Source organism: Actinia tenebrosa, unplaced genomic scaffold, assembly GCF_029948245.1.
Source record: "Actinia tenebrosa isolate PJP-AT-01 unplaced genomic scaffold, QUT_ActTen_1.0 PGA_scaffold7__59_contigs__length_16204524, whole genome shotgun sequence".
Taxonomy (NCBI): Eukaryota; Metazoa; Cnidaria; class Anthozoa; order Actiniaria; family Actiniidae; genus Actinia; species Actinia tenebrosa.
The window spans coordinates 3,794,967-3,820,696 of NW_028292584.1; the positions used below are offsets into that span (position 1 = coordinate 3,794,967).

A 25,730-nucleotide genomic window follows, 5' to 3' on the forward strand; every position below is an offset into this window, starting at 1 on the left:
GAATAAATCTTGTTGGCTGTGGATAGTGATGGATGCCTGTGTATCTTGCTAGCTATGGATAACGTTATTATGGATGCCTGTATATCTTGCTGGCTATGGATAACTATGGATGCCTGTATATCTTGCTAGCTATGGATAACGCTATTATGGATGCCTGTATATCTTGCTGGCTATGGATAACTATGGATGCCTGTATATCTTGCTAGCTATGGATAACTATGGATGCCTGTATATCTTGCTAGCTATAGATAACTATGGATGCCTGTATATCTTGCTGGGTATGGATAACTATGGATGCCTGTATATCTTGCTAGCTATGGATAACTATGGATGACTGTGTATCTTGCTAGCTATGGATAACTATGGATGCCTGTATATCTTGCTGGCTATGGATAACTATGGATGCCTGTGTATCTTGCTGGCTATGGATGGCTATGGGTAACCATATGGATGTATGGGAATGGATATCATGTCTATGTATGCCTGTTACTACCTGTGGGTGGTAATTTATAAACATACCTATAGATAGCTATAGCTAAATGACCTTAACAACCTCAACACTGAACCCAGCAGCTATAAAGTATACTGTCATGTACTATATTCCCCCTGCTTACCTAGCTGGTGGCTTGCAGCAAAAATTGGAAAAGCCATATCATGACATGACCTATAACTACATCATGGTGACTTGTCAAGATGTGGTAAAAATTTGAATTACAAACAAAATGAATGCAATTTAGAAAGAACTTTTTTGACTTCACAGTTATTTAATTATTTATTTAATTGCTTCAATTAAGGTGCAAAAGTTTAAAGTGTATACATTCTTTGCTTTGTTCGCATAGTGTGTTATGAAGGTTTTTAATTTTCAAGACATGAAGAAAACACAATAGACATAACAGCAATTAGTTTTATTGTGACTACAACCACAGCCATACTCATAAGCAATTCCTAAAAAATTGCAAACTTTTGTTCCAACTCTAGTGACTATACATGAATGTAGTACCTATTTTAAAAAGTTTGTCAAAGCAAAAGGCAATAAATAAGCAATAGGAAATAAATAATTCCCAGATACAAGCCCAGGGGGGGGGGGGGGGGACTCCTATATATTTGCTATACGGGTATGTGCCGCCAAACAGGGTAACAGGGTATGGTTTTCAGCCATTCTACTCTGGAACAGGGGATATAAAATCGAGTTTGCTCTGGAACAGGGTATATGAAATCACACTCTCTTCTCTCTGGAACAGGGATCTATTTTTCGTAATACCTGAACAGAGTATGGTTTTCAGCGATCTTGCTCTAGAACAGGGTATGAATTTCACAGATTTTACTTTGGAACAGGGTCAGGGTTCAGAGGGCTCAGCGGCACATCCCTACCCTAAACGGGCAAGAGTACCCCCCCCCGGGATACAAGAATAGCTGGAATGGCTTGTTCCTACTTCTTACTGTCATAAAGAATATGGAGCTTCATGTTGACATGTATTCAACGATTTTTCTAGTCAAAAAAACCATAATTCTTTCCCATCTTGGAATGATTTGTCACCTATCTCCTATATCTCTTTTGGCCCTAACAACTTTTTTGAAAGAGGTGAAAAGATACCGATAAAGTTATCCTCATTTCTACAAGTTACAATCATTATGGAAACTTATGTGTCAAGTATGGAATAATTATAGTTGCAACTTTGTTTCAAAGGCAAAATAAAATATTCTCTATCAAAGAACAAATTGAAACAATTCAAGAGAACACGAAATTAAATGTAGCCAACAAATTTTCTATTACTACAATGGTTTCAGATACTGAATAATTACAATTATTATAATTAATAGTGATTTTTCACAGAGTGTGAAACAGTTTCTAGAAGGTAGTGTGTATTAAATTAGTCAAATAGGCACAAAATAAAACGATAGACAGAAATAAAAATAATATACTAAACCTCTATTAGTCTACTATTTCATTGTCTGAGGAAAATCACTCCATAAAGTAAGAAGTTATCGAAAATATGACAGTCTCTCTCCCACTAAAGTAAATGGAACATCCACGGGTACTGGGAGTGCTGCCACAAGAGGGGTTCAAGTACAGTCATACACTTTCCATGTGGATCTTCCTTGGGCACATAGGTACCTTATATTAGTCTCTTTAACTGGGAGAAGTACATTTTATCAATAGGTTCCTGCACAATACCCATTTTATGAGGGTAATGCACAGTAATGCTTGTGTCCTATCCTTATCCATATTTTGTTGCTAACTTGTCAGTGTCTATACCTTATCATTACAGATAATGGGTAGATGTTCATATACATACTATGCAGTTTGTTGACCACATTCTCTTTACACCATATTTTACCACAGTTACATTACTAATCAAAAGCCTGAAAAAGAAAAGATTTTTTTTTCTCGGTAAGATATTTCTTCGCGGATAAGAAAAACATCAAAATTAATTGAAACGTTCTGGAAAATTTAGCAAAAATATTTAAAATTGATTCATACCAAACGAAAGTTGCGTTCTTGTTCTTTTCTTCTAATTTCACTGAGACTTGAAACTTCATCAACTTTTCTTTGAAGAAGAGCTTAAAATGAAATGTTAACATTAATTTTTTCCTGATACTGACATTGTGTCCTTAAGGTAATTCCCTTGTTTTGCACTGTGCATTTTTCTGCGCATGCAACTAAAAGCATGGAACTAAGGAAGTTTAGGCATTTTTATTTTGGAAACTGAATAAGAAACATGTTCAAAACCGATTTTCACTTTTTTCTGTTTATTTTTTTGAGTTGAGAAATTGCGATTTTTATCTGACTCGCCCCAGTCTCCACTCAGAAAAGTGTCCGTTTTTGACAAATTTTAGATTTTTTTCAAGATAAAGGCAATGCTTGTCATTATATTTGAAATATGAAGGATAAAATTTATTGGATAGATTTTGAAATAATTTGATGGATTATTACGGATTTGTATGGCCCTGCTCACGCCTCAGCCTTTGGCAGATAACATGGCATTGGTCTTGATAATTTTGCCTAGCCCCAGTAACTGTTTATCAATATTATCAGATGTACTATAGGCTCCTGTTTTAATGAAACATTTGCAGTAATGGGGTCAGATTATTTCACATTTTTGTACATTTCATACATACAAATCTTACAGTCAAACTAAGAAACCATGAACACGATAAAATATGTCTGGAATGTTAAACATCATGTTCTGACTAACCACATGTGAGAATGAACTCATTTCTATTAATTAACTGTTGCATGCAATTGGTCAGAACATGCATGATGTTTAACATTCCAAACATATTTTAGGTGTTCATGGTTTTCTTGACTCCAAGCCAAGGTACATTTGAATGAGTAAATTTTGAGGCAAAACGTTTGAGACCCAAAAGTCATCAAAATTGTGGTGTCTGGTATGTCTTCAAAACTTCATGTGAAATAGTAGCTTTTAACCTTAAAATGTTTCAATGAAATCCTGCTCTTTTTATTAAAAAAACATTGAGTCAAAACCACTGAGTCTGGTATAAGGCTCTTTTCATATTGGTAAAACTTGAGTGAGTTTTCCTAAATAATTTGTTTTTGAAAATTGTTTGCCTGACATTTTCGCTGCTACTGTGAAACCTATAGCTACTACAGTATACTTACTAGTGTGTACATCAAGAGCAATATTTATGGCAACTGGAATGTAATTGCTAGTAAGCTCAAAACTAATTTTATTCAATCTCTTTTCTGTAATTTTCTGTGATGCAGACCTAATAAATGTATAATATTGAGTATCTATAGTATCTAATGTTTTCCTCAAAATTGCAATGCCAGCAGAGAGCCATTTTCTTTGGTACCTTTAAAGAATATTTCTGATTTTATAATATTTTAGTGTCTACTACAATTCAGAAGTCTGTAGTTTTGAAGGATTTCTGAAAAATGTGTTATATTGTAACTTTGAGCAGGGGGTCAACCCCAGTGGATGATTCAAGAATGCAAATGCCTATAGCCCACTACCCAAGAAATTATGGGTGCTTCCTTATTTCTAACTTGGCTATGTATAGCAGATCCCAAGTAAAATTATAAAATTGAAAGACTGAATATTCTAAAATTACCTGCATTCTGATCAATCCACTGTAATGAGTTCATGTGCGCATTTAGGATCTTGGCTACTTGTATAATCTAACATGAATCAGCAAAAGGAAAGTGAACGACTTAAAATAAATATTCTGATCCCTGCAAAAACTGCGAGATCCTAGATCCAAGTGGTATAGCAAGTTTATTTCATAGAATATATATCATTGATTATAATTATGTAGTCCCCCCACCCCCTGGTACTTACTGGGTCATTATTTTCCTGTTGGGTAGAACCAGCTTTATTGAGATGCTCAATAATAGATTTCAGGTCACCCACCATTTGCTTCAACTGACCATCAACATCCTTTGCTAGTCCATATCTTAATTTAAATAAGTTAGATAAAATAAATATCATTTTCCAAAGAACAACTAGAGGGGGAAAAAAAAAAAGAAAAAAAAAAGAAAAGCTTAAGGGCTGCTGAACTTGTAGTGACGATTGGAATGGGGTTAATAAATAAGTCAGTGTTTATTGGCTGACACAAAAAAATTTTTTTTAAAGTGGAGGATAATAAAGTTAGAACATTACGGCTGTAAATGCTTTTGTACTATGCTTTCTGAGCTTGTTAAATTCAAGGATGAAACACAGATCTTGGCAGCTTTTATCCTGAAGAAAAAACTTACGTAAATTCTCGTTCTCTATCTGCATTTTGTAGTTGCCCTGGACCTGTGATTCTCTTCTGAAGTTCTTCTTCCAGTGGTTTCAACAATACTTTTAATTCTTGCTGTTGTGCTAATATAAAATCAAGTTCCTCGTCCAGCCTCATAAAACCGCAAAATTAGTATTTTTTTCACTCTAATGAAAAAATTGCTGTACTGAATTCAAATGAGTTGTGAAGCTACATCAAAAGCTTGCTGCTTTGTGTTTTAGACACTCTTTTGATATATTACACAAAAACTTAATGACATAATAATACTGTCCTTACCTTTTTTGTTCTGCTTTAACACTTTCAACATTGTCATTCAATTCAGTTATCTGCAGTACATATATATTGTATTAGCCCTCCAACTACGTACTGTACCTCATCAATTATTTCAAAACTGCCCTTTATTTTTACAGGGTCACTATAATTTCAAGGCCCCTCTTTTCTGACCCATACCCCCCTCAGTAAATAATGAAGGCTTCATTAGCATAATATCAAAGTCCTACATTAAAGAAGGAGATTACTTAGAAAAATGATAAATGTTAATGGTTATTCACCTTCTCCCCATTATCGATTAACAGTCTGTCCCATGCATTCACTTGTGCTGCTTGATCCAAAAATGTTCTTTCATGATCTTCTAAATCTGAAACCCACTATAAAGAAAAAGTAACAATTTATCATACTATTTTTTGCCTCGAGCCATCAGGCGAGCGGCAAGACTAATCTTTACAATTGGGATCCCTGTGTGCTATATGTCAGAAAGAATTTCAATTTGTGGTTGTCAAGATAATTTTCAGAGTATGTAGTATGTTTGTTCAGCAGGTTTTATCATGAATTTGTGCCACGCTGAAAGCAGGTTGCTCAATTTGCTGTTTACCAAGGTTCGCTTCTTAAAGATAAATTCAAGTAAGCCTTCTTTTTCATACTCTAAGTCAAACACAAGCTAATTTATTGCTGGAAGCATTTGGTTTAGTGACATTTCATGGGGAAGACAATGTTCTTTTGAGAGTTTTTCTACAATTTCATTTGCTCAGACTTTGCCAATCAAACACCGTAGATCAGATCCTTACGGAACTTAAAAGACAAACCATCCCAGATACCTAGAGGTTGTCACTCAACTTTCTCCCAGAGCTTGCTGGTCCTCACCCATTGAGGCAAATGAAACAAAACTGTCGGCCATTGACGTGCGTAATATATCACACCCAGGGTTCGTGCTGAGGTAACCACTTAAAATTCAAGGGCTATTCAAGGAGTATACAAGGACCCAAAAATGAAATTCCAAGGAGTATGTTCAGCTAAATATGCCAAGGTTTTCCATGGTGGTTGCACATGGCCGACTTTCACAATTTCCAATCTTTCTGACTAGATCTATTTCAGAACCATGCAAGTAATTATCAAAGAAAAAATTCACAAGGAGTTTTCAAGGAGATTCGCTAAAATCATAAAATTCAAGAGCTTTTCAACTGCCTTTGAAAACGTGAATTAAATTCAAGGAGTTCAAGGAGTAGAACCAACCCTGCACACCTGACCGATTGCCAGAGGCAAAAAATAATCAATCACCTATTTTGTTGACAAATGCTGACCTATTGTTTTCACATACCATAAACATCTCTTGATATTATCTTATACATACTCGCAGCATTTTATTTGCATTATTGCAACAGCTAGTTTATAATGCTATCACTCCATACTGCACATGCATACACATATTTCAAAAACCGTTGGCAGTCAGAAGGCAGAGATCTGAAATCTGGGACCAAGTAACATACTGCAAAATGTAAAGCCAAACAATTCAGTTTCCTTTTAGATTGGAATATGAAACATTGCTATTGCCTGGTTCCCTGCCAGGACCTACATGTACAGTTTTGTATAGTACATATATATTCATTTTTCCCTACCAGTCAATTTAATTCTTGGTTTTTGACCTGCCTAGCAATATTTAATAAACTAAGTTACAGGATTTTAGTTTTGGGTTTTCAGTTTATTGGGAACTGTATTAAATGCATTGCAAGAATCATTATGTGACATACTTTGTTGATATGTTCTTCAAGTTGTTTATAACTCAGTTGAGGTGTGCTACTGGTGGTAATTCCAGCAGTGGATGCAGTTGTTTGGGCTGTTGGAAGGACACTGCAAGAGGAATAATATATTAAAAGAAGGCAGCATTGTTTTTTTTTTAAATTCAGTGTTTCAAATTCTGAACTAAGATTGAGCTTAATCTTGTCCCCAGGCTACTATCTTTGCTGTTTGGCATGACATCACACATATGCCTCTCCGACACAGTAAGTAGCCTAGCCAGATCCTATGGGAGTAAATCGAGTGGTCTATGGGCAATATGCGAGATATACAAGATGCGATTTAACAGAAACAACGAAAAACAACCAAAAAACATGTAAAGAAGTAAATAAAATTGGAAGATAACTCTGAGCATTTTACCAGGCTTTGTGTGTTAGCTCTGAAAGTTCTGCCATTTTGGATTTGGACAAGCTGACAATGAATAGCCTGGGGACAAGGTTAAGTTGATCTAAGTTAAATCAGAACACAGCATAATATGCAACATATTAGCTTACAGTGAGCAAGAATTTCCTGTGACAATGGTATAGGGAGAATCCCAGAGGCCAGGAGGGAGGGGACAGGAACATATTCTTAACACTTTCAAAAGACTGATGCTTGGCTTTTTACATACTTTAACTTTGCAAATTTGTAAGAGCTGATTATCAGCCATAATTTAAAATTTTCTGTTAAAAATTGCAGCTTTGCAATCCTGGACAAAGCTCGACGAGACTCTTCAACCTCTCTTTACATTTTTGGATTTCAGACCACTTTCAGACCAAAACTTTCCCTCCCTTCCTCAGACAGAGTCACCACCAAAACTTTCAAGGCAACATTGAATATGGGGAGAGATGGATTTGTGGGGCATTTTGAAAAAAAAACATTTGGTTGTCCAAAAAAGTTTTGTCCAAGATTGTTTTATAAACAGCTGTTGGGGTGTTTATCAGCTATTTTCAAACTTGTGTTAAAAATATCATTTTCAATACCTTGTTGCAGCTTTGCTTGTTGAATGTGCTCCAAAACTGGGTAAAGCTGTACCAGTACCTGCTGAAGAGAAAAAAGCAACAACTTTGTATTCCTCTTTTACAAAAACATATAAGAGCTACTGACACTGTATCCAAGCCAAGGTTTGTCCATGGATGCCAGACTGAGAAAGGATGTCATTATATTGTTGTAGTACCTCCTGTTGATGCTATACCAAGAGTAGTTGAAGTAGTTCCAGCAAGTGTGTTAGACGTCTTGGCCAGCCCAAACCCCAAACCTCCTGATGCTTGAGTACTCCCTAACCCTGTAGCTGCAGTGCTTGCAGTTCCAAGTTTGAAGCCTTGACCAGATGAAGCGGTTGAAATTGCCAGTCCCAGTGAAGGTGCAGTTGCAGTTGCCTGAGGTGCTGATGTAAACATTGATGGAGTGCTGCTTATTCCAGTTGTACTAGTTGTAGCTGCAGAGCTGCCTGGAATACATATTCAATTAATGTAATAACCCTTGGCTTAACACTGTTGCTGTTGTTGGTTTAACTTTGTTTGATTATTTGACTGGCATTTAAATCAAACCGCCCTTTGGCAAACTCGTGGATACTAGTTGCACTTTCCAGAGATTGGGCTCCAACCTGTGTCCTTATGCTTGTTGACATTTGAAGGTTTTAAAGTATTTTGCTCGATTTCATATTTTAAATACTCAATTTAGCTGGTAAGATGATAAGCTGTCCTTTTATTTTCCTTTTAATAACTACTTTGTTTAGTTCTTTGTTATTTCGTTGAGTTTGGAAGCCAATTCTGTGATGAATTGATTGTCTGAAGTTACTTCAATTACGAAAGACTGCTTCAACAGACTTCTATTTGCTAAGTCTTCTGAAAAACAAATTCTGGATTTTGTTTTGAATTTAAAAGTCGGGCGGAGTGCTTTATTTCAGGTCAATCATTGGTATAAGCCTTTTTGGCTAACAAAAAAAGTTGCGTTATGCGTTACAACTACTTATTTTGACCTTCAAGGGTCATGGCGCTTACAATTGGTTTGTTGCCTGAAGTGTTCACATAAAACACTTTATTTACACTATGAACTAAGCGAATGTTTTATAGAAAATTCATTTAGAAACACTATTCCATTTGAGTTCATTCAAGTCTGTAAATTATTCATTGGAGTGAATTCTCGTTAGTTGCCTCGAGCGACATCTGTTGAGTATATTTGTACCTCAAGAACATTGCTTCGGCTGTTTGTGATGACTGACAATCAATCTACTTTTTATTCAGAACGTCGGCTTAATATTTGGATGACAAAATTTTCTTCAATACTCCATGACGTTTTGAAATCTAATGAAAAGTTCCTATGAGTCTTCTGAAAAAATATGTTGATGATTGTACATATGAGCGTTTACTTTAACACATCAGCAAAAAAAGGTTTGACTCATTGGAATTTTAGTTTAGGTGTTAATTGTACTATTTTACTTCAACTTGCATCTTTCCTTGATTCTTTTAATATAAATAATCCGAAGATAAAACTAAGTGTGAGTGTGCGCATGTGTACAGTGGGTCTGCAGTGCTAGAAATATCCCACTGACACATCAGTAGTTCATTTCGTTCTATAAATATCGAAAGTAGTCTATGCTGAATAAGAGCTTTGTGCTTGTTAGTGTTGTGTAACGTTTGACAGATGACATGAAACAATCAATAAACCTTTAATTATCAATCAGCTAACATCTTAGTGAGCGAGTGACACATCTGCATATATAGAACCCTCACAATAACTCATTTCTATGCTTTGCGTATCCACGAGTTAAAAATGATATTGAGGAACAATAAGAAATGATTTAGATATTGATCATAAACACAAGATTATGATGTGAATTCGAAAAAAACTCTCCTTGTTTTTACAAAGATTAACACTTAATAGTCAGTGGCTAACACAACTGTGGCCCTCTTTTTATGATCAAATTGTAATTTGGGAGTTAATTTTTGGAGAGGAAAACCAGAGAACCCAGAGAAATATCTCCAAAGCACAGGTCAGAACCAACTAGAAACTCTGCTCATTTACAACACCAAGCCTGGCAGGACTTAAAATCCGGCTCATGGACTCTGGTACTTCCAGTTAGGGACCGGTCTTTCATTAGAGGGGGGGTGTGGGATCGTGGCCACCTAAGAATGAGAACATAAAACAACATGACCCACCCCCAACTCATACCCAACCTGGGCCTGAGAGTTTTGAAAACACGTCGATTTCCTTCACTATCTTGCATCTTTACCCCTGAAGATAGGTCCAAGATAGGGCACTAAGTCTGACATCCATACACTTTCGGTTTTACCTACACATGACCTCATCATACAAACGCACAAGCAAATTATTTTTCGATACATCATATCAAGACTGCCCCCTCCACTCGTGCTCTGGCCATATGCAGCATATTTCCCCTATTCCCTGTGTTACCTTCAAATTAATCCTTAAAAATTTCATATTTTCCTATATATATTTCAATCTACAATACTCATACAAACTCATTCCCATCCATATCCCCATGCTCTATAAACACTCTTACGCACCCCTTAACATTTTACCCACCGAAAACCCTTTCCCCTCTCCCCTTGTTTGGGTCCAAATACCTGTGTTTTCCATAGTATTCTGGGATTCACTTTAAATTTACTATGGAAATGTAAAATAAATAGCTTTATACACTATATCAAACCTGAAATAGTTGACTAAAAACGGATCAATTCACTCACATGTAGAATCACTTAAAAAAATATCTTAGACTACATTAAAGTAGTTCGTGATTTACCAACCTTAATACTTGACACTTAAGCTCAAGACTTCAAAACGCGAACTTTTCATACCCCATAATGGACTCGCCTACACTAACTCGCTGACAAACGAAACAACTCATGTAAAACCTATGTAAATGTCACTTCAACCTTTTTAAACCTCAGATGAGTTACTTCAAGACTTTTTTATCGCTATTAAGCTTACTTGATGTCATATAAATGATTCTTAGAACGCAAAATTTTTATACCCGTATTATCCGTCGAAGGACACCTGACACCATAGCTTTATTAAATGCCGACTAGTCGGTTTCTTAAATTTTACAGCATTTTGAATCGGTTGGGTTTTTTTACATAAAAGGATAAACTTTATCTAAAATATTTTTTACAAAATGTCTTCCTATTTGAGTGGCCATGGTACAAAAAGCGGGTAATTCAGCCCCCGATTCTCGGGCAAATCATTTTAGCGTCTCAAATTCACTGAGTCGTAACAGAGGTTATATTTTGGTTAAAAAGTTTTACAAAAAGTTTTTCCTTTTATTTTTCTTGTTTTAAAAGCGATTCAAGATGCCGTAAAATTTAAGAAACCGACTAGGCGGCATTTATATAAAAGCTATGGCGTCAGACGTCCTTTGATGGATAATACACGTATAACAACTCAGTTGTGTTCTAAGAATTATTTATATGTCAAGTCTAAGTTTAATAATGATAAAAAAGTCTTGGAGTCACTCAACTGAGATTTAAAAAGGCTAAAGTGACATTTAAATTGGTTTTACATGAGTTGTTTCGTCCGTCAGTGAGTTAGTGTAGGCGAGCGCTTTATGGCATATAAAAAGTTCGCATTTTAAAGTCTTGAGCTTAAGTGTCAAGTAATGAGTTTGGTAAATCATGAACTATATTAATGTAGTCCTAATATACGGTTAGATATATCTCTTTAAAGTGATTTTAAAGTTGGCGAGATGGCAAACGCACGTTCGATGATTTTATACGTGGGCAAATTGGCGTGGGTGAATTAGTCCGTGGGCGAATTGACTGGTTACCCTTTGTTTTTTGTTTTTTGTCGTCTTTGCTTGACAAAATGGCAGTTGTGCAATAGTACCCATATATGGATTTAAATGACGTGTTCATAGATTCATAGGTTTACAGGACATTACCCAGTAGACCTTTGCGGGCTTCTACTATAGGGTTACCGTCCATGGGCCAACTAATTAGCATATGGCAGTTGTCAATCAATGTTACTATGTTATTAGGAGGGGGAGGAGTTAGCTTATCAAGTGACAGAATTAATGTGTAATTCAAGACTGAGCTGAATAATTAGAAATTCTAATTTATTTCCTTGTAAAAATAAAAGCTGACAAGGATTTTCAAGAATTCTTATTGTAATGGCCTGCAGCTTATTGTGATGAACTACACATTAAGAGAAATATTTTTTCAATAATGAGCAATAAATGGCAAAAAGCGGCAAAAACTAGACTTTCGTATGAGTTTTGATCCTACTTTTCGTTTTGGGTTAATGCTCAAAACCTTTTTTAAACAGTTAGAAACAAACGTGTAGTATTGTGATAAAATGCCTGTTTGAAGCGGTGTTTTCAATTGTACGATTGAAAGATATTATGTTGTATTTGTGTTAGAATGTTGCTTTGTCAGGAAAAATAAGCAAATGAAGGCCTAAACCTCATTTTTTGAATGAAATTTTTGCTTTGGGTTAACACTTTAATTCCACTTTCATCAGTCATCTCCACTTCCAAACAAGTTAAACTTTCTGAATAACAAGATTTTAGCCATGTACTGTACAACAGTCTTTCTTCAAGAAAATAGTTTTTGGCGCTCACTGCTTGGATACAAAAAGAATTCTCTCTTAATTTGTTTCAACTTCTGAAGCAGTATTCTCTGTATCCAAAGATCATTGCTAAGGAAGGAAAACAGGGCTTCAAAAGCAAATAATTATGCCTTTTTGTTCAATACATAAACAACAAGGCTCATTCTGATTTCATTCCAGAGTTTTGTACTATATTTCTGCAGTTTCTTCAATCCAATTCTGAAGTTATATTAAATTATTTTGGCTCTAAAGACTACTATACAAATAAACATGAAAATAATACAGAAAAGGTTATTCAGGCTTTTAATATATATTGTTTCGAAGTAATAAGAATAACTTACCTAAAGAAATTTTGCATACCTTATTGACTTTAAGTCAAAGATGAGAATATGTGGACCGCGTAGCACTTATGAAATACATGAAGATATAGGAATATAGATAAGTTATAGTGCTTGGGAACGAGGTTATTCCGGGTGTAAGCCCTTGGAATTAAATTCGGAAAATTCGGAAATCAATTTTTCCGAATTTAATTCCAAGGGCTTTCGCCCGGAATAACCTCGTTCCCAAGCACTATAACTCACCTACATTTCTATGACCTTAAGTCTTTCAACTTCAAATTCTAACTCATTATAGAATATGTCCATTCGGATTTAGAAATATCAGTGAACATAAAACTATGAAATTTAAAGCAATTGCAAGAAAAATCTTTGATTGACTACGGTCTTAAATGAAGCATTTCGATTTATAATTACCGAATTCTGGAATTGGATCAATTCAAGCAAAATATAATTTGAGGTCATGGCACTTTAGGAGAATTCAGACTGTGAAATGACGTTAGACCCACTCCCTCTGGACCCTGTCCAGTCCCACACAACCCATTCTACCCTGTTACTAGGGTTAAGTCCCAGTCCTTTCTGGTACTTGCAAGGACTCCAGGGTCTAGTTAACAAAAGAGCCCCTACTTATTCTTGCCTTTTTTTATAATTTATAACAATTGAACTTTACCTTGAACAGAACTAGTACCACTACCTCCGAAGGTAAACCCTCCTGTAGACAGCGCTGAAGCTGTATTAGTACTAGCAGAGGGTACTGACCCAAACAGACCTCCTGCTTTCTGGCTTGGGGTACTACCAATACTTATGTTTGGAGCTGGAGCTGATGCTGCTGTTGCTGTGGTAGGGCCACCTGACAAACCCCCCAAGCTGAAGGAAGGTGTTGTTATAGATGCACCTGAACCAAAGTAAAAGGGTTTTGATGCTGGTACAGAAGATGCAGCTGTGGATGTATTGCCAAGTATAAAACCTTTAAATAAACAGAAACATTCTTAAAAAATGAAACATTCAAGCTATGTAAAAGCTATATAAATTGGAATTAACAAACCAACCGAGCTCTGCTATAATTCAACTGATAGCTATTTATGGAAAGTGCCCCTATATGCAAGGTGCCCCTATATGCAAGGTGCCCCTATATGCAAGGTGCCCCTATATGCAAGGTGCTCCTATATGCAAGCCAGTGTTACCAACACTGCTGATGTGATTAACTAATTTCATTGATTGATAGCGGAGCTCCCGCGCGGGCCAAAGGCCCGCGCAAGCAGAGCACCATACTTAAGAAAAAATGGTAACCATCGAGTCGACACAACACAGGAATTCCACTTGATATCAAAGCAAAACTTCTCACAAATGCAGCTATCAAATGCATGAAAAATAGTTTTAGGAAAAATTATAGACCAACAACAATTAAAAATAAATTTTCATGTAGTCAAAGGTAGATCGAGAAGTGTTCTGCAAGAAGTCAGGTGTGTGTTTTTTAGCAAACAATAATATATCATTTGATACTGATTTTGACAAGAATTTTTATCAACAAGTCAAAGAATTTCTCTCAAAACTTTTAATATTTCTATAGATAAGTTTAATTATTGATCTTAAAGCTGGATGAAATATAATCAGGAGAGCAAATATGTATGGCGGGGTACCATCAACTAACAAAAGAAGACTTTCATACGATAACTTTATATCTTTCTATCAATAATTCATTTAAAAATATTGAATGACATAAAATTGCACCAAATATTTATCTGTTTATTTCGAGCTAGTATGATTATACAAATGATCTGGAATTTGTGCTGTTGAAAGATGTTATTGGATGAAGACCTTGTCTTTCACTTTAAAAAGCCACTAAATATTCAAAAACATCTGCAAATGCCAATTTACTGACAAGGAAATTCATCATTTTATATTTTGCATGCATTTTGCTTTATTTTTCTAGAATTACAGTCAATTTGCTCATGCCAATTCGCCCACATATGAAATCATTGAACATGTGTTTGCCAACTTGCCAACGTTAAAATTACTTTGAGAAATAGCTAAACGAATATTAAGACTATATTAAAGTAGTAGGTGATTTACCAAACTTATTACTTGACACTTAAGCTCAGGACTTTAAAACGCGAACTTTTTATATGCCATAATGGACTCGCCTACACTACATAACTCACTAACGAATAAAAAAACTCATGTAAAACCAATGTAAATGTCACTTTAGCCTTTTTAAATCTCAGTTGAGTGACTCCAAGACTTTTTTATCATTATTAAGCTTACTTAACATATAAATAATTCTTAGAACGCAAACTTTTTATACCCATATTATCCGTCGAAGGACATGTCTGACACCATAGCTTTAATAATAAATGCCGACTAGTCGGTTTCTTAAATTTTACAGCATCTTGAATTGGTTATTGGTTTTAAAACAAGAAAAATAAAAGGATAAGCTTTATGTAAAACTTTTTTAACCAAAATGTCTTCTTATTTGAGTGGCCATGGTACATAAAAAGCGGGAAATTCAGTCCTTGTTTCTCGTTTCAGTGTCTCGAATTAACTGAGTCGTTAACGCACAAAACAACTTATAAACCCAGTGACGCCATGCCATATCCCATGTAAATGTTAGTAAAATAACCAGTACAGTTGAGTTTTATCTGCCATGGAAAGTTGTACCAAGCTGTTGGTGATAAATTATAGCTTAGATTTGGGTTAGAGTTACTAAAATGGCAAAGAGTCATTAAGATAATAAGCAACAAAGATGAAGTGTAAACATAATGTGAAACTGACTCAAAGAAGTGAAATGTATATTTATTACGTAAATGCAAATTTCTCTTCATTTCGATAATATCGTATCTGGTTTATATTCTCCATAAATATGAGTTAGTAGACAAATGGAATTTGGCGGCAGTGGTGTTTTGATGAACGAGTTAGAAAAGCATATGTTTAAGGCAAACCTGCCACACTTTGTTTCTGACTTCAACAACACATTCAAGTGTATTGACTGATTTATTTATTTAATATAAAGACTAGTAAATTGTAAATAAATGAAATAACGCAGTTAAATTCCACCGATCAAGCAGGATCTGATTAACTAGTCTTTCTTTTTTTTTATCAAAATCTCCTACAGTTCCTAAATCTCCTAAAGCGTCCTCTACTACGACTCAGTGAATTCGAGATGCTAAAATAATTTGCCCCAGAAACAAGGGCTGAATTTCCTGCTTTTGTACCATGGCCACTCAAATAGGAAGAAATTTTGTGAAAAATGCTTTATATAAAGTTTATCCTTTTATGTAAAAAAAAACAAACAACAACAACCGATTCAAGATGCTATATAATTGTAAAAAACTGATTAGGCGGCATATCATCACTGGTTTATAAGTTGTTTTGTGAGTTATGGCGTCTAAAAAGTTCGCATTTTGAAGTCTTGAGCTTAAGTGTCAAGTAATGAGTTTGTTAAATCACGTACTACTTTAATGTAGTCTTAATATACGGTTAGATATTTCTTAACATGATTTTAACATTAGCGAGTTGGCAAACACATGTTTGATGATTTTGTATGTGGGCGAATTGGCACGTGCGAATTGGTCCGTGGGTGAATTGACTGGTTACCTTTTTCTATTTTGTCTTGGTTGTTTTTTAACAAGTTTATCTGAATCATGTAAACTTTGTTTTTGAAAACTTTTCTTTCTCACGCATGAAAACAGATGAAAAAAAATTGAATTAAAACAGAATCTCAAAATCTAGTATTTACAACTTATGTTTTCAAGCTTATCGAAAAGTAGTTGAGGCTTATATAAAAGGAATAAAAAAATTTTGATGATGAATTAGGATCAGAAAACTATTTAACTTTTAGGACCTTCATTTCACATGTTTAGTTAGTTAATGATCTCCAGCCAATTTTATCTCGCTGATGCTACCTAATCATTTATTTTCTTAATTTCATTGCGGTAAAAATATGGTTCTTACAAAAACCGAAACTCTTCATGGATAACCAAACATTGTCATGTAAAAGAAGTAAAAGTAAGCTTATATTATATGCCGTGTTCATTTTGTCGATAAAAAGATAGGAAATCTCTGAAATTTGGATTTTAATGAAACGACATCCAAGGTAAATTTCACTAAACTTGACATTTTATTGGATTATATGTACTTTTCGTTTTTCAAGTAAAATTAACAAGGAATTCAAAGCGTAAAAATGTCGGCCATGGAAAACTTTGTCGAAGAATTTTTCAAGAACAAAACTAGCCCCTGGGGTGGACAATGGTGGGTTGTGTACATGTGACAAAATTCCTAAGTGGGAGAGTACTAATGTCAAAAACAAAGATTTGTGCAAAGAAAAATATGTAGTGCATTTCCATTTCATATTTTTCCTTATATGCACCTATCAATGTCTTGCCCCCAACGGGTGGAGCCCAGGGGGACATTGTCTTCATCTCGATGGAAAGAAAAAATTGAAGATTTTTTGCCCAATGGATTTTTTTTTCATCTTTCGGTTTTATCTAAATTGGGATCCCTCTACTTTTAGGCAGTGCCTAAATATATATGTTACCAATATTTATCGATTGAACACGCCGGGATGTACATGTAACATGCATGTCAACGGGTAACGGGTATACCGCGAATAACCTTCATAATATTTTATAGATACCCTGAAACCATCACTGTACTAATGATTAAACCGCATAGAGCTCATTTTGTGTACCCACCTGATGTTGTAGAAGTAGTGGATCCCGATCCAACAGAAGGGGAGCCAAATGCAAAAGCACTGTTTCCAGGTATCGCGCCACTTGATGTACTTCCTGATCCAAACGTAAAGCCTCCTTGTGGCTTCACGACAGGCTGGCCTGTTTGTCCAAACATGGCTTGGTTTCGTACTAAAATGTCAGATTTTTAAGTCAATTTTTTCTTGCAACTTTGGAGACTTTCGGAGAGCTTTTTTTTCAGTTGCTCGCCATGTTCTGCGTGGTTACTTAGTACTTGTTTATAGTCCTACTCGGACCTCACTACACAGAAAGCCCAGAGCCATGTAAATGGTAGACTCTTCCACAGTCTCTCGCTCGTCCGTTCCGTCTCCACGCTTAGAGACTGTAACGGTACAATGTCCGAAAGGACAAAGGAGAAGACGGAACGGACGAGCGAGAGACTGTGGAAGAGTCTATGTAACTGGACTCTCGACTAACATCTTCACCACCTGTAGGATAGTCTCCCCCACAGCCGCTTTCAGTGTCGTCACGCAACGCTAAGCGGCTGTGGGGGAGACTACCTGTAGGAGGGAGGTGACTCAAATGATTGTGCATGTGAAGTGAACCTTATAAATATATTCTTTAAAACTATGATATGCAGATGGAAGAACTTTCAAAATCGAGATTTTTGTTGGTTTATGGGACACAGGGAACCCAAGATTATTGTTGCTGCTCACCAGGGCCCGGTTGTACGAAGGCCTGTGTTAGTGCTAGATTGGAACGTTACGCGTTTTCCCGTGTGCATTTTTCCGCCTTTGTTTCCAGACTTTAAATATGTGCATAATTTAGACTAAGTTAAGTTCACTCAAGCTCAATTAGTAATTTGTCAGTTCAACGTCGACCGTCTTAAGTTACACATCGTTTTGTAAGTATTTATTGCTGGGATACCTGTGGTATACCAGCTATAAAATGTCTTTGTTTTTTTGGTATTTTTTTTCTTCTCCGCAACAAAATGGCAAAGTTGCGCAATAGTACCCATACGTGGATTTAAATGACGTAAACTATTACCCAGAAGACCATTGCGGGTTTCTGCTATAGGTGCTGACTGCCTTGCTGTTAATCAATGTCAATATTTTGCGAAGTGATTAGGAGGGGGCGGAGCTAGATTATCACGTGACACAATTAAAGTCTACGCATGCTCTATTTTGCTGACTGCTGTTATTTAAGACTGAGTCGGATTAGAAATTCTAATTTCTTTGTAAAAAAGGAAAGGTGACAAGGATTTCCAAGAAATATTAATATAATGGCCCGAAGCTTATTTTTACGAACTACACATGCTTTGGTTCAACTACTGAAAGCAGTATTCTCTGTAACCGAAGATCAGTGCTACGGAAGGAAAACAGCGCTTCAAAAACAAGCCAAGGATAAAGAATTATGCCTTCTTGATCTAAACAAACCGAGCGTATTTCATTCTACTTTCGTACTATTTTTGCAGATTCCTCATGCTGATTGTCAAGTTATATGAAATGTTTTGGCTCCAAAGACTACTATGAATAAACTTAAAGTACAGAGAAGTTTATTCGGCCTTTTAATATTTTGTTTAATATGAAGTAATAAGAATAATTTAAATAAACGAATTTATTATATAATTACCAATGAAATATCTATTTTTCTCTATTTCGAAAAATTGATATCTTCACACGTGAAAATAACATGTTATTTTCACGTGTGAAAATAACACCATTGCGATGGCTATTCAAAAATACACGGAAAGAATTGTCTGAAAAAGCCAAAACATACTTTCATTGATAATTATATAATAAACAGAATATTACATGGGCGCTTGGAGATACGAAATTTATCTTCTCGTGTCGAAAATCTCTCACTCGTTCGCTGCGCTCACTTGTGAGAGATCTTTTCAACACTCGAAGATAAATTTCGTATCTCCGCGCGCCCATGTAATTAACAATTTTACTACAAAACTCTAGGAAATAGACTGCACGAAATCTTGCATGACGCCATTTGTTGGTATGGCCTCTTATTTACGACGTTTTTTAACCAATCAGCGCGCGAGAAAATTTACAATTGTGGTAAAATATCCTCTATATATTTCGCCTATCTTCTTGACCTTAATGCACCTATCAGCGGCTTCCCCGTGGGGTCGGCCCCCGGGCTGACCAGGGAGATTGTAAAAATTCATAAACAATGTTGATCATTTTTCCCAGGGGAAGGGAAGTTGTTCTTTTCAATGTCCCCTGGTCAAGGCATTCCAATCTACAACCTCCCTCATTTTGGCCTGAAATTATTGTTATTGTATTTTGAAAACTGAACTCAACACGTAACCACTCACGCGATTTGCTCGATATTTCAGGTAGTTTTTCATTGAAAAGATTGAAAAAAAACTCTCATGAATTGAAGAATTCACATTTAAAAGTAAATAAAATCAAGTTGCTTTCGAATTCGTATAGCTATGAAACAACAAAGAATGTCAAAAAACATACTTCACAGTGGAACTGACTCTCACCTCGTCAGCCATCTTGACGAGCAGATGCATCTGGGTATTGGCGAATAACGCAGGTAACCCAGCCCGACCAAAAATGTCCGTAGTCTCTATATTTTTAAAATCAGGAGCTATTTCTTTAACTAGAGAGGAAAATCAATCCCCCTGGTAACCTCTGCAATGAAAATAATTTCTTTACAATCCCCACCTCAGTTCTTAGCCACGAAACCAAAGTCGCAAATTTTCCCAACCCCAGGGGGAATAACTGGATCCAATCCTCCTATATTCTCCCACCCATCTCCCTGGTCAGCCCGGGGGTCGACCCCACGGGGAAGCCGCTGATAGGTGCATAAGTCATTCAACTTCTAGCTCGTTAAACTTTAAGAATATGTCCATTCGGATTTAGAAATATCTGTGAACATAAAATTGATTTTTACCGTCTTAAGTAAAGAATTTCGATTCACAAATAACGAGTTAGAAAATTCCCGTGTGAGACACTCTTTGCAAAGCGCGTGACCACATGCACGACTTAATTACGTATGCTAAAAATAGGAATGGAATGGACATGACGGAACTGGAATTTGGACTGATTTTTATCCATACCTTTAATTTTTGGCATACACTTTTTATCCAAAATGATTTTCACTACTTTGAGCTCTTTATGAAGCTTTAATAAAAAATATTTTCACTTTATTATTGTTCGGGTCCATGTCAAAACAACAGCATTTCTGCACAGACCCATATTTTATCTAAGAGTAATACCTAACTTCCGGTCCTGTGAATAAATTTGTTGTTCTAGTGATTCTATGGTTTAAAACAAACAGTCTACACACACTCTACCTCTGGCAAAAAATGCCAGGTTAAGACCCCATCATCCCTCCACTCCCCACGACCCCGCACCCGTCCTAGCGTCTTTTTTATTGGGATAACTGGTTTACCAGATACTCCATGCATGTTGAAACCAGGTCCTCCAGGTATCCCAGCTTACCCTGGAACCAGGGTCTAGTTTCTATTTCTTTTGCTTTCCGTTTGCTTTAATCGTTTTCTGTTTTATCGTTAAATTGTAATCATTACTTTATTATGTAGGAACTCTCTAACGCAATTAAATAAACGAAACGAAGAGTAAAACGAGTGTATTTTTTACCGCCATACCGCACAAATAGCCTGGATAGTGCTATCAGATGGATAAATCTTATCCAGTGGATAAATGTATTGGATAACAGCGGTTATCTTATCCAGTGGATAAATTTATTGGATAACAGCAGTTATCCAATAAATTTATTCAGTTATCCACTGAATAAGGATTTATCCATTAGACAGCGCTATCCAGGCTTCGTACAACTCGGCCCTGACGGCTCCCAGCAATTATCTGTTAAAATCTCCACAAGAAGTCCAACAAACACAGTGCCACAAAATGCGAAGCCTGTGCAAAATTTTATGATAATAAATCTTGATAAATCCAGTATTACTATATATTTTCAAAAAACGTTGGTTATGGTTTTGTTGCATGCTGTATATTGATTCTAAAATGCACCGTTGGAGATGTTAATGCAATAAGCAAAAGGTCACAACAATATGGAATAGAAACCCAAATAGAAACATGCGGCCTCTGGTGGTCTAGCCTCACCCACAGCAGTTCTTAGTTTCAGGGGAGAAAGGATAAAGGATATATATAGGGTTTGTTTTATGCTCTCCCTTCCATTCCCCTCCACCCTCATCCCTATTCCCCCCCGAGTCTAGCTATGCAGGCTAGCTTTTTTATTTCTACAGAACAGTTTCAGTTAAATTTGTTTTTTTACTATTATCGAAATGATAAATCCATACATTTCTTAAGATAAAGTCAGGTTATTTGTTTAAACATTTCAAGCTCACAGCAAAATGAAGAATAAAGCACCAAATGAACCAAAATTCAAGATTTGGCCTCCTTTTTCCAAGGTTCTGTGTGTCTGTATGGAATTGATGGGTCTGGCTGGCTCTGCCGTTTCCCTGTTGCATCTATTTCACATTCCATGTCATAGAAGGAATCTTCGTTGTAGGAGTAATACTCATTTACTTTATAGGTACTGTTATCAAATGGTTCTTTCTTTTGGGGTGGTGGAACTGTAAAACAAAATAAAAAATCCACTGAAGGACACAAGTTCGGATTTTGACCAGAAAATGTCTCATTCAAAGATCAAGGATTAGTTTAGTTTATTGGAATTTGCCACAAACATAATACACAACATACAAAGCTATGGGCGGCCGGAGAAGAAAACAGGGCGATAGCCCCAATTGAAATTCAACTCCTTACGTCAATTAAGAAAATATAAAATATGTCTGTTTAAGTCCCAGGTAAAACGCCGCACCCCACATGAGCCGAACCCAAAGCGGAACGTACAGTCCCAAAAATAATGCTTTTCGGTTCAACCTGCCGTGAAGCATGGTGCCTGACCCGGGCCTAAAACTTAAGAATACTTATGTAAACAAACTTATAAACTATTGCATGAGCATCACACTATGGCGGTCTGTAAGTACTAAGCTTAGTTTTGTAGTGCTCGAAATTTCAGCGTCCGTCTCTAGATCTTTTCTGCGAATACTCATTATATTGTTTCGTGCTGCCAGAAAAACTCCTCCGTCTCTTCTGTCCTTCCTGTCTCGCCTGTGTATAGTAAATTCAGAGGACGGGAGCAGCTCACAGTCCCGAATGTGTTCCTTGAGCCATGACTCAACACAAAATATGAGATCTTGTCCAATAGATAACGCTTGGAGCTCACTGTGTTTGCTTACAACACTCCTAGAGTTCATATACAAGCACTTTATGTTGGAGCAGTGAATAGGACTTGGTTTGGTATTATAAGGACCGGGCTGAGTGGCAACGTCACCACATAAAAGTAGAAGGCCGGCCATATAGCTCGCTGGTCTGGTGAAGTCACGATGAGAGTATACTCTAGGTTTTCCATCGATAAGGCGAGGGCAAATATTGAGATTCACTTTAAAAGTTCTCCACAGATGAAAAGAAAACTCCTTAGAGTTATTACAGGCAAATCCAGGCTGTTCTATAAGGCATATAAGTCTTGCTACCACATAAAAAAATATGCAGCACATAGAGACACGTCCAGTCGCCATATCAATGAATGAGGATAGAGGAGTTACAGTGCAAATACTGTAACTTGGGCCTCTTTGACCAGTAAGACAACAGAATCAATTTCATGTTTCACAGATTAATTGTTTGCACTCTACTATTATTGGATATTTTTTATTATATTATATATTTTTATGACTAGAATTTCATTTATGTGTGTTTTGTAATAATAAGCTATCAATTTTACACAACAGGACTCTTGTCTTGCCTATTTTTGTAACCTGCTTTTAACAAATAAATGATGTATGAATGTATGTATGTAAAGAATCCTAGTCAACTACGATGCACTGGGGCCTTGTGTTATTATTTACATTGTTCCCCTACATCGTTCTCAAAGCTCTTCCATACACTGATGGAGTAAAATTTCTACAAATACAATATGCCAATGTCCTCAAATTCCCAAAGTTCCTTTCCTTTCATTCTACAGCAAGTACGTAGAATTTTTCAGAGTGATTCTCTTTGTGAAATTATGATATTTTGGTCATCCAACTGTTAGACATAGGTAGAAAGTAGGTAGAATTTTTCAGAGTGACTCTCTATGTGAAATTATGATTTTTCGGTCATCCAACTGTTAGACATCACAACTTTCAAAATCTACCTTAGATTTGTTGCAGTAATGATGAAAAGGTAAATTATACACCGGATGCTAGTCCTTTGTCGGAGTAAAAGAGAAAGAGGTGGTAGAAAGGAGTGTATATATGATAGAATAAGACAAAAGAAACCAATGAGAGCAAGGTAGGCAAGGAAACAAAAACAAACAATCAAAAGACAAAAGAAAAGGTTAGTTGAAAGTAAAGCGTTCATTAATCCCGTTGGGACTAAGAGTGTCTAATAGGTGAATAAGCCGCATTTCTTTGGTCTTGCGACAGTCATTGCTGCCGTTAATCAAAGAAAGACCGAAAACAATGAAGTCAGAAAGAGAATGGTTAGCTAGATTAGATTAGCTAGATGCCGATAATACCGATCACCGAAAGAAAAACAATTAAGAGTAAGAACAAGTTCAGCTAAGCGTAACAAAGTGGGAGTGCTGGGCTTGAGGACAGGACGAAGATCAAAAAAATGCTGAAGAGCACGAAGGCCCTCATCATTAGGAATAACAGTATACAAAGATTTGACATCCATAGTAAACAATAGCTTAGAAGAGTTATTAGGAAAGCGAAAATCATTAAAAATACTAAGAGCGTGATTAGTATCCTTAATATAAGTAGGTAAAGACTGAACAATAGGCAGCATGAGAGAATCTAGATAGCTAGAGATGAGTTCAGTAGGACAACTGCAAGCAGAAACAATAGGACGACTAGGGTTGTTAGCTTTGTGAATCTTAGGAAGAAAATAGACGTGAGAAGTACGAGGAGTAATAACAAAGAGGTTTTTAGCAGTGGAAGGTAAAGAGCAATCAGAAATGAAAGAGTTAACAGTGTCTTTAACTAATTTTTGATTGTCAGGGGTAAGATCCTTATCCAGATTTGTTGACATAATTTCTCAAATCTTGCAGAAAGCTATAAGTGATTATGTATCATCCTATCATGATGGTCATAACACATTTAGCAGAAATAACAAGACTGATGGAACTGGGTTCCCAAACTTCACCTACAAAACTGCCATTCTTGCCTGGCAGAGAAAATGATTCATTGCATACTGTAGCAATGCTTCCGGAACATAATGCTTGTAGATGATTAGGATTCTTCAAAAATTAGAACTAAAACAATACACTCCAGCTTTGGGTAGTGGAGTCAATCAGAAACCTAGTCTGCACGAGAAGTGTAATTTGACCCTGATGTTACCAAGGGAGCACGTTAAAATTTTGACTATGATGGTTTATCTTCGATTTTATCGCACATATTCTAAGATATAGCTGGCGTTCCTTGTAGTTCTTGTTTACGTGCTCGTGCTACACTTCATGGCAGGCGTTCCTTGCTTTAGTCTCATTATTTTAAAGTCTTAAACTGAGGAGGGAGGAAAACCAGAGAACCCTGAGAAAAACCCTTGTGGCACAGAAGAGAACAACACATCATGCAAACTCGATTCAAGCATGGCGACCACAGGGCTCAGACCAGCAACCTGACCTATTGGACTCACAGCAATGAAAGATGGCAATAGCAGCATATGTCACCCCTGCCAAACCCGAGTATTGTGTATGTATAATAAATAGATCTAAACTCAGAGAGTGGCTTTTCAAACACATCTTATTTCATAATTATGGAAAAAAACTTTTGGAATTTTTATTTAGTAATATCGATATATTATGTATAATGACAGCTTTCAGAAATTGAATATTATTAATAGAAGTGAGTGTTTGCGTACCTGGTGAGCTCGAAGTTACTGGTGTCTTGTCAGACAACGAACTGATTGATCTAATCTTATTTCTTGCAGCAATCCGGTTATGAACCGTTGTTAATAGTCTTGTTTTCTGTGAGCAAAATAATACAGTAGCATTCCCATATTTTAGGCCCTAAATTAATTCTTTCTAAGTATCTAATAAATCTTTTTCTAAATGTTCAAACGACACAACTTAATACCTGAAATAGTTGGCCTAAACCTCCACGAAATTCAGAAATAAGGGCCGCCATCTTGGATCCTTCACTGACTGATGAACACAGGAACCCCGTCAGCCCGTGTTGACCAAAAATAACCAGAGGAAGCCCAAGCAATACCGTAATACAACTTGGAATCATGTGTAATAACTGTAATACGTAGGAATACATCTTATCTTCCCTAGCTACTGTTGCTACGTTGGAAAAGCTAAAATG

The 25,730-nt window shown here is 36.2% G+C and overlaps 2 protein-coding genes across 3 annotated transcripts; both read right to left on the reverse strand.

Moving 5' to 3' along the window:
• Positions 1-890: 890 nt before the first annotated feature.
• Positions 891-17,663, reverse strand: LOC116294809 (uncharacterized). Of its 2 annotated transcripts, XM_031702470.2 has the most exons (12): positions 17,384-17,663; positions 13,363-13,659; positions 7,970-8,242; positions 7,776-7,836; positions 6,768-6,867; positions 5,295-5,390; positions 5,020-5,069; positions 4,718-4,855; positions 4,302-4,416; positions 4,075-4,141; positions 2,483-2,562; positions 891-2,364 (listed from the first exon to the last, which is right to left on the reverse strand). In XM_031702470.2, exons 1-12 carry the CDS (start codon positions 17,535-17,537, stop codon positions 2,353-2,355), a joined length of 1,443 nt encoding a protein of 480 aa, XP_031558330.2. In that variant the 5' UTR covers positions 17,538-17,663; the 3' UTR covers positions 891-2,352. The 2 variants fall into 2 exon arrangements, with proteins under 2 accessions (XP_031558330.2, XP_031558331.2); XM_031702471.2 differs by lacking the exon at positions 4,718-4,855.
• Positions 17,664-20,508: 2,845 nt separating this feature from the next.
• On the reverse strand, positions 20,509-25,584 carry LOC116294805 (uncharacterized). Its single transcript, XM_031702466.2, has 3 exons — positions 25,500-25,584; positions 25,285-25,390; positions 20,509-21,959 (listed from the first exon to the last, which is right to left on the reverse strand). The coding sequence occupies exons 1-3, from the start codon at positions 25,548-25,550 to the stop codon at positions 21,769-21,771; spliced, it is 348 nt and encodes a 115-aa protein (XP_031558326.1). The 5' UTR covers positions 25,551-25,584; the 3' UTR covers positions 20,509-21,768.
• Positions 25,585-25,730: the final 146 nt, after the last annotated feature.